The following is a 9558-nucleotide window of genomic DNA, read 5'->3' as shown; positions in this document are numbered from 1 at the left end:
AAACTGTCTGCAAAAGTCAACACTAGATTTTCCAAAACTAGCAAAAAAAAAAACCTCCCCAGCCTAAACACAACAGCCCTGAAATAAAATGCTCACTATTTAACCATTTGTTTTGATTGTTTTTCAGATAATTGGGTAAAACATAAACTCAGGATTGCTGTATTTCAATGCATAAAGAAGCATGAAAGCAAAATCTCATATAATAGCCCAGAGATTTATTTTGCTACAGTTTTCAATTAATCTTGTTACAAAAGTCTTTGACAAACACATTTGCTTTCAATCTCTAGATTTGCTACTGCCTTTGAAGGAAATGCAGTATTTGAATTACAAACTTTCATTCACACTAGATGCTGAAGGATGACTCATTTTCTGAAGCTTGTTACTTAAAGATAAAAACTACCTCTGAATTTCAACTTGTATCACCTAGTCTTGTCAGCCCAGGAAGGACTTTATTCAGTAACATGGCGTGGGGAAAGAATATGTCAAAGAGGTTTTGAATTACCGAAGGAAAAAAAGTGTAAGAAGATTTTTTTCATGTCTGTGTAAGTACAAAACAGATCAAGTCTTTATTCTTTTTTGTAGGTCACAAGATCCTAGGACTATACAAGCACATGCATTGTAGCAAGTTGTTTTATACAAGTGAGGAAGAATGCATATTCACATACTAGTACATATTATCTCCCAAATATTAGCATTCTTCATAAAATTTGTGCATGCAGTGGTTTCATATCCCAAAACTGCTCTCTGGGTTTTCCTGCTCTAATGCCAGTTGCTTGGCCACTGAGGCAGCCTAACTGCGTCAATCTCAGTCTGGGAATAAACTATGAAAACAGCAAAGCAAAATCTGCAAAGAGGATTTACCACCACCTCACTGCAAATAATTTCCTAATTTAAAGGAAAACAAATAAGGAAAGCAAAGAGAGCTCAGTCATGAAAAGCAGGAAATCCTGCCACCACCTTTCAAACCTATTCAACGCTCTGCCCTGCCCCACTCATTACGCCACTAAAAACGGCAAAAATGCCAATCTCAGAAATCAGGCAAAGCACAGGGCTTTGCCACTTGCCACTGGGCTGACCTCTCCTTGTGCCCTTTTACCACCACCACTGCAGCTCCTGTGGAAGGATACTTGCTCTCTGCCTGGACTCGATGAAAGGTCTTGCCATGAGAGCTCTAAGCTCTGCCACTGAGACCCCATGCAGCATGGGGTATGCAAGGAGCCTGGGAAGCTGCAATTAGCCAGAGCAGATGCCATGGCAGGGTAATGGAACAGGTGTGTTCTTCTAGCAGCCAGGGACATGACTCTGAAAGTGTCACTCAGTGACCATGGTGGTGTAATGCGATTACCAATTATGCGGTCCGCATGGAGATCGATGGGCAGCCTTCCCCGACAGGACACATTCGACCACCCAGGAGATGGAGAGTGAGTGGCTGATTGAGAAGAAAGGCTGGCAGCTCCCAGAGGCTGCCAAGGGCTTTGCAGACAGGGCTGGTGGTGAGAGGCTGCCTGTTCAGCAGCTGTTCCCCTTCACTCTTGGCCATCCCACCCACCACTTCTCCCTACTGTAGCAACAGTCTGGTTATATGTGACACATGAAAAAAGGTGTATTTTCCAATGGAGGACCAGAAAACAGGCAGGAAATAAGCTACTACTTGAGAGGCAGCTTGCAGGGAGGTCTCAAACATGATCTGGGTCCAAGAGCTCCTAAACTGGACTACCTACCCTTGCAAATCTGTACCACCAAGCCTTGCTAATCTGGACCCATCTTGCACTCATTCTGCATCTCTCATGTAATTCCCACTCTAAGACCATCAATCTTCTTTGCTAACAACAGGTAGGCATGTGAAATGTTAATATTGGATCTCTGCCAGGTTGGCAGCTGTTTGATGGGTGTAGACCCACTGAGACTGACAGTGCAAGCTGAGCTAGGCAAACTGAATGGGTGGCTCTTTGTGCAATTTTTATAAAAACACATGCTCATTTCTACATAGCATAGCTCTCTAAAAAAAGTCAAGACACTAAATTCAATAAACCTTGAAGAAGCATGTTTAGTTTTTTTTTTTGTCTTAAGATACCAAAAACATGCCTAAATCAGCAAAATTACATTCTAATAACTCTTATGAAAATACATCTGTGCACAGAATAATTATTCTCTAATATTTGTCATTATTGGTGAGCACAAGTGGAATAAAATGATGAGGATGGAATTGCTTTTCCATGGAACTAAATTTTATTTCTGGTAACTTCCCTCTTGCAGGTCTCAGAGTAAGGCAGAGGTATGTGGTCCCAAAGCACAGGTGTAACACATCACAAAACTTTAGTTGATCATCTAGCAAGGTTTCTAATATGTCTTACTAACAGTCTGCAAAACTCTCTCTGAGTGCAAGACAATCCTAAAAATAATGTGTCCATCAGAGAAGAACTCAGAATATTCCTTGTCTTCTTCTCCTCCTCTTATAGCAGTAAGAGAGGAGTGGTGAAGCAGGAAGCTACTGACCTAGCAGCAACGTAGAGGGTTCTGTTCATGACCATGACAAGCTGGATGTCCAGCCGGTGCCTCTGTGTGGTGTTCCGCCCTGGTTTGTGACCCACAAACACCGGATACTGTCTCGTATCTGTAGGAAGGAACAAAATCAGCAGGGTCAAAAGAGAATAACAAACTGAAATGGTGCTAACATGAATCACCATGGGGCCCAGCTATAGCTAGAACCTGTGTTTTCTCTTCTGCCCTGGAAGCACAGACTGGAGCTGGAATGCATGAGCACAGACAGCCAGAGAGTTATTCAATGTTACATTGTCTGCAGCTGCAAAGAAGAAATTCACCACCTTTGTAGAAGACAAAAACTGTGAATTTTTTAAAGCATAAAGCTGTTCTGGAGCTCTTTGCACATACGTACATTGCACTTTCTTGCAGTTTTTCTTTCACTGCTTGCAGAACTTAAATGCTTGCTCCTGACTGCTAAAGCATGTCTATCAGGATGAAGCTGTTATACAGTGGCCAATCAATCACTACAATGACTGGACTGGTAGTAGCCAAAGCAAAAGGCTGACTCTTGTTGGTTCAAACTGCCAGTTTCCTGGGTTTTCTACAGGACTCAACTGATGTCACAGAACAGCTGCAGGGCTTTCTGAGAAATGGTGGGAAATCACCACTTGAACTTTATGAAGTGAAAGCCACTGCACATTATTTTGGCAACCAGTCTGATATTCCAGTCCTTCTGGCAACTGGGCAGCAATACTGATTGGAATCCCTGAACTGAGCTTATGCTATCAACAGACCAGCTTCCCCCATTCCAGTTCTACCAGTCAGCAAGAGTATTTTTTGCCTATTCCCATAATTTTTTTGGGGGGTGTGAACTCAGCATGCACAGGGTGTTCCACAGCTCCTCAGATGGGTGCACAACCTAACAACAGTGAACACTTCTAATCAAGGGCCACTTCACATTCTTGTGTATCACATGATCATGACATCTAGGTACACAAACAAGGAGCAAATTAAGTAAATAAAATGACAGAAGACAGGAGGAGGATAATTCTCTGATGAGCATTATCACAGCAGTGAATGTTATACAGAGTTGACTGGCAGCTAGCTGTGTCTTTTCCCCATTAATATACTTTCCCAGAAAACTTCAGCTCTTTGGTGGAGTCTATTTCTTCAGAAACTCATCTTCTGCTTTAGTAGTCTCAGCTTTTGTTTTCTAAAAGCATTACACCTGTTAAGTTTGGTCAAAGTATTGGTTCACAGCATGGCTTCAGCAGAGCACCTCAAAGTGTCATGTGCCACAAAATCTGGTGATAAAACTGGATAGAAAGAGGAACTTCCCACCCAACCAGGTGCTGAGAACTCTAAGAAATACATTAAGACACCAGGCAGGATTTACATTCAGAAGCTTAATCCTTCTGATCATGTCCTGTATGCAAAGTGCCAAGTTTTATTGTCAGTCTGTTTCCTGCTCAGTACTATTTCCTCTGTAAGTCATGGATCTAGAACAAACTAGGGGCATTCATGTCCACTTCAGTATGCCATGCTGCAGAGGAAAAATTATCTCATGTCCAAAAGCATCAAGGCTAGCAAATTTTTCCAGGAAGGATTAGCACTGCCCTTCTGGAGGTGCTGAAGTGGCCACAATAGCCATGTTTCATCTGGGGTTGCTTCAGAGCAGTTCTTCTCTGTTGTATCCCAAAGGTCTATTAGCATTTGCAGCACATCAGGTGTGGAGTCTTGTCTTTCAGAATAAATGACAAGATAAATTTTTGGGTAACAAGGCCATGGCAACACCTGGTAAACACTGATAATTTTAAAACCGAATCCGTGAACAAAAAAAGAATTGAACACAAGCCTGCTCTTGACTGACTTGCTACTCCATGGCACACCTTTAGGGGCCTAAATGCTAAAGACTTCCTTATAAACATCTGAAACTTCGGGACTTAGAAGAATTTTCATTGCCATTATCACAATTGAAATGAGGCAAATGTGAAAGAATCAGTTCAGTCAAGCCTGATGTCCACTGTAAGATACACAGAAAGCTCTCCACCTGTTTAGCCAGCAGATTTCAGTATGCAGCTGTTGGTGTTACATTAGATTTTTGGAGAGTTTGCCAATCTAGAGATTAGCAAGAATGGAGATACCTTCTGTCATACAAGATTCTTTGCCTTGACTTTGTTTTTAGCTTCTTCAATTCCATCTTAGGGAAAAAAAAAAAAAGCTTAATGATCAAGCAGAATCTATTTGAGCTTAAAAAAGTTAAATTACTTGTATTAAATTAACAAATAATAAGACCATGTGAAAAAGACCTGTTTCTATATTAGTACTTGAGAATGTAAATTGGCTGTTATGGGAGAAATAAAGAAAAAATAACTATCCACTGCAACTATATTTAAGCAGTGTTGATTTGAAGTCCTCTGAAGTCCCCTACATGAAGTCCTCTGGCCCTTTATACTTACAGTTGCCATGCGAAATACTGATAGGCTCAGAATCTTCTGGGAAACCAGCCCCAGCAAAGTGTAGCAGTGTGAAATATAGCAGCAAGGCTTCTGACCTCATAGTAGTTCAGCTGTGAGGCTTCACTTCTTCACTTCACCCTGTGGAAAACAAACAAGAGTTTAAGCACCTTCAGGTGGATCAGAGCTTTAAAGAGTCTGTGAAAAAAGAGAAAGCTTTTCTCCTCAGGCCTCTCACTGTACCTGAGGATGTGCTGTGTTTCTAAGCAGAAATGTGCTGTGTTTCTAAGCAGAAGCAGAATTTGCCCTGCAAAGCCAGTTATTCTTCAGCTCATGCTCTAGCAGGGTCACATCTTGCTTGAGGATAGACTTAAGGACCTGTGTGTTACAAAAAAATTTCTGCCTCTGATGCTTATATGCAATAAAGACACTCCTGCATTGATCGATGGCTGACAAGAAATATTTCCAAGAAACATTTTATTTTCCCCTTCTTTGGTTTATGTAATTAGATGATGACATGATGACACACACCATAAGTAAAAAAAAAACCCTCACACTACTTTATCCTAGTTAAAAAAGATTAAGAGTTTTGCTACAGATCTGATTCATACCCTGAAGAGTTGTGAATCAAGTGAAGGAATACTGAGAGAGCTGATGGAGCATTCAGAACATGCCATTGGACTTTACCATAAAAATATGTGCTCATAAATTTAGGTGTTGTAAAACCAATACCCCAACTTGTGATAAAATAAAGAAGAAAAGAACTCTCTAAATCCGGCATTTTTCCCCCCATGTTTCACTGATGCATTCATTCATTCATTCAGATTTCATGTACAAAAATATCCCTAAATCTTTAAGATAAAAGAAACCACTGGGGGCTTTGGATACAGTGAAAAAAAAACAGCACATAATACAGTAAGTACTTCATAATTCCCAGGCAAATTTCACACAGACATTGATCTGAAGGGGAAATCAGTGCAAAAGTGGGGTTTTCTTTTCATCTCTTCCAGAGTTTCAAACCTTTGATGCTGCCTGCCAAAGATTCCTTTTGAACAAAGCTATTTTACAGTAGTCTGTCAGTCATTCAAGATTTATGGGCAGAAAGTCAAACTTCATAACCTACATAGTCTTTGAAACTTAATTTGGCAAACAAAGTGCTAACTTGCCTTTCTGCAGCACTATTTAATATTAGATACCTGTGCCTCCTTTCTTGATGCCAAAAAAAGCATTAGCAAGTTTTAAATATTGGATTCCTTATTTTTTAACCAATAGAAAAATGTCATAATAATTAATTTGCCTCATCAGATATTTGCTTTCAAATAAAATTTCAGTTGCTATAAATGGTTTGGAGTGGGGGATCTATTGCAGAGTGATAGAGTCCATAAGGACTGCTGATTTATTACACTCTCTGTCTTAGTCTATTAAGACTAACACAAAACCTGGATTTTTGGCTGATTCTCTATTTCTATTAACAAAATAACTGAGAGACAAAGTTAGACCAAAAATAGGGGGAAAAAAATGTAATGCAGTGATTGATGACTGAACAAAGTTTCAGATATATAGTGAAGGACAAAAATAGCAAGAATAAATGCAATACAATGCAGACGCTGGCTATTATAACTTATTGGAAAATGCATCTTAAAAGATAGCACATACAAGCCCCAGTAGAAATTTTTCCATCTAGCACTGGTTAAGCCAATAGTTCTGTATGATTACTGATACAGCTATATCTGCCTGCAGACACTTTCTTTATACATTTCCTCTATTTGTCTTTCTTTTCACCTCTTGCATTTTCTCTTGACAGTTAGCTCTCTGGGGTAGAACCTGTTTCTTTCTACTTGTTATCATCTGGGGCCCTTTGGAATGCCCAAAGAAGAAATAAGCAGCAGAAGTAAATAGTAGGCTTGGAAAAACATTTTCCCTCTAAAGGGATACATGCACATTAAAGGGGCTAATTCCTTTATCTCTATGCAATTTTTCAAAATGTCACTTTGCTGGATTAAAAATTTTGCCACTCTAAGTACACAGGAAAATGGCAAAATGAAATTCCTTACTACACAAATTGATTGAAATTATTTTCTCTTTGAAATTGCTACAATCCAATGTACAAATCTTTTCTGAAATGTACAAGAGGAACAGCAGTTTAATGGGAAGAACTTAGGAAGCAATCAAATTCTTCTGCTTACACTGTATTAATCTACAATATCAGTCTGCAGGGTAACAATCCAAACCATTTGGTTCACAGTGAGACTCCAGAGCATAAGAATAGCTGCTTTCTGCTACTCCCTATCATCACAAAATCTACCATCTAACAACGTGTGTGCCGTGTGGAAAATACCACAGTACAGTAGACACAGCTCTGCCCTTTAGAGCCTAAAAATCTTGCCCCATGGGTGATTCTGCACCATCAGCCTCTAATTCTCATTCATAATTGTGAAAGAAAAGAGGGAGAAGAGTGGAAAAAAGAATAATTCTCTGTTACTCTGATGCCAACATAGTAGTTAAATTCACAAAATATGTATATAAAATATCTGCTTTGACATGTCAATAATTCAAGTGAACTACACATGTATCAGTGTCTGTGTCAATAAATTAATACTGAGGAGGACTAAATTGCATCCAAAGGCAGCTTTTTTCCAGAGGTAATTATTCAAACATATTGTCACTTTTGCAGTTCTTACAATGGCAGAAAGAGCCATATATTTTCAGTGGAATTTCGGAAAAGTGCTGATTCAAGAAGGTCACACTTATTTTTAGGACAATTTTCACTGTGGTTGGGATTGATTGTTGCTCATGGTATTGATGCAAATTGCAACTGTGCTGAAATTACTTTTGTTCAAAAGTGCTTGTGAACACAGTGTCTGATGAAGAGTAGTTAGACAGTGACGCCAAGTGAATACAGCATGGTTTCAAAATAAAAGTTTTGCAAACATCAATGAAGAGCTCTCCATCTTTCATACAGAGATATGTGGCCTGCACTAAGCCATACTGGTTGAGATAGAACCGAGTCTGAGAACTCCAATTCTCCTGGTTCAAAACATTGTTACACTTGTTGAAGGAAGCTGCTGGTGACAAGAAGAGTAAACCTTGGTAGTCTTTAAATTATCAAGCATGCTACTAAAATACAGCCCTCTAAATATTTAAGAGCATGTTTTATAATCTACATCTAATCCAGTGACTTGTAGCCATTGAATTGGCACAGTAGATTAGACTTCTTCCAAGCTTCTAAAAAACCCACAAATAATTTGCTTTTTGCTTTCCTAAACCAAGGAATATATAAATATTTTGGAACATACATTGGTGCTCTGATTCATCTTTCTGAAGCTGATGTTTCATATACCTATGTAAGACATCTCGTTGTGGCCACTTCTGTGTTCCCTCCTTTTTGTTGCATTATAATTAAATATAAACAAACCACATGATCTCTTAATGTATATAGAAATCAAAGTTTTGCCTTCTAAGGTGGAATAGATTTCTCTGGTTGTACACTTTTGCCCAAAGATGAATCACTTCTAAGTAGGATGTTTGGATACAAGATAGTTGCTATTACTATTATTTTTACTTGGTCAAAACTTATGTATACATACACATACATACACATACACATACATACACATACACATACACATATACATAACCACCCACATATACGTGCTTGACGTAGAATCATTTACTTTTGTAAAATTCATTCTGTTGGCATGAAGGAGTTTCTGAAGCCAAGAAAGTCACGATTATTTCAAAACAAGGAGAAAAGCCTGATTTTACTTTGCCAAGTTCTTTCCACAATGGCTATCCATGGCTATTCAAGCCAACAAGAAGCCACCATGATGAGCTTTGTTTCTTGCTGTTGGATATTTTAGATTTATAACAGTCTGTGTGGAAATGCATACAGAATATCTGCTTGGCTATGGAAATAATTATGTGGCTCCTGCCACAATACCCTGGTAGGCAGGTTCTTTTATCTACAGCTTGTTTGTTCCATAAGGGCTGCACAATCCAACCAAAAATCTGAATGGAAAAGCGAACTTCCTGATAAACTCCATAAAACTGGAGGGTAGATTCAATCCTGAGAACAAATTCATCAGCACCTGCAATGACTGCAAAGGCACATCTCTAATTAAAAGGATGCTCTTTCATGTTAGAAAACCTCCCATCTTGTTCAACCTCACTGTTCATTCAACTAATCCCAGTGTAACTCCAAGAAAAATTAAAGTATGCAACCATGTTAGAATTTTCCCATGGCACAGTAAGACTGCTCTATAATGAATAAATCTTGTTATATTCATTTATTACAAAACTTCTTTCTACCATGATTGGTTGTGTTCATACACAACAGCTGCACTTCAATCCACAAATTACCAAGCTTAATGTAAGAATCACCAGACAAAATTCCATGGTCTGTGTTATGCATGAAGCAAGGCCAGAAAAATTACTGGCCCTAAAAACCTGTAACTGTCTTCAACAAACACTTTCATTTCTACAAATATGTAGAAATAATTTATTCTTCAAAAAGACAGTCCAGCAAGAAGAAACAGAATTTAACCAAACATTGAGAAAACTAAAAAGTAAAGCCAGATGAATTTGAACTACTGTATAAGGGAAAATGCAGAACAAGGAA

General features: G+C 38.8%; 1 protein-coding gene across 4 annotated transcripts in view; it reads right to left on the bottom strand.

The window, feature by feature from the left end:
• The window catches only part of SEMA6A (semaphorin 6A), a 67466-nt gene extending 62278 nt beyond the window's left edge, over window positions 1-5188 (bottom strand). For all 4 annotated transcript variants that reach the window (XM_077790356.1, XM_077790357.1, XM_077790358.1 and 1 more), the window contains exons 1-2: window positions 4944-5188; window positions 2497-2614 (exon numbers count right to left, since the gene is read on the bottom strand). In XM_077790356.1, the coding sequence (XP_077646482.1) occupies window positions 2497-2614; window positions 4944-5043 (218 nt within the window). In that variant the 5' untranslated portion in view covers window positions 5044-5188. The remainder of the gene's footprint in view (window positions 1-2496; window positions 2615-4943) is intronic.
• Between the last annotated feature and the right edge of the window lie 4370 nt (window positions 5189-9558).

The sequence above is a fragment of the Lonchura striata genome, chromosome Z (assembly GCF_046129695.1).
Source record: "Lonchura striata isolate bLonStr1 chromosome Z, bLonStr1.mat, whole genome shotgun sequence".
In the NCBI taxonomy this organism is placed as follows: domain Eukaryota; kingdom Metazoa; phylum Chordata; class Aves; order Passeriformes; family Estrildidae; genus Lonchura; species Lonchura striata.
This window is presented reverse-complemented; position numbering and strand designations above follow the sequence as displayed.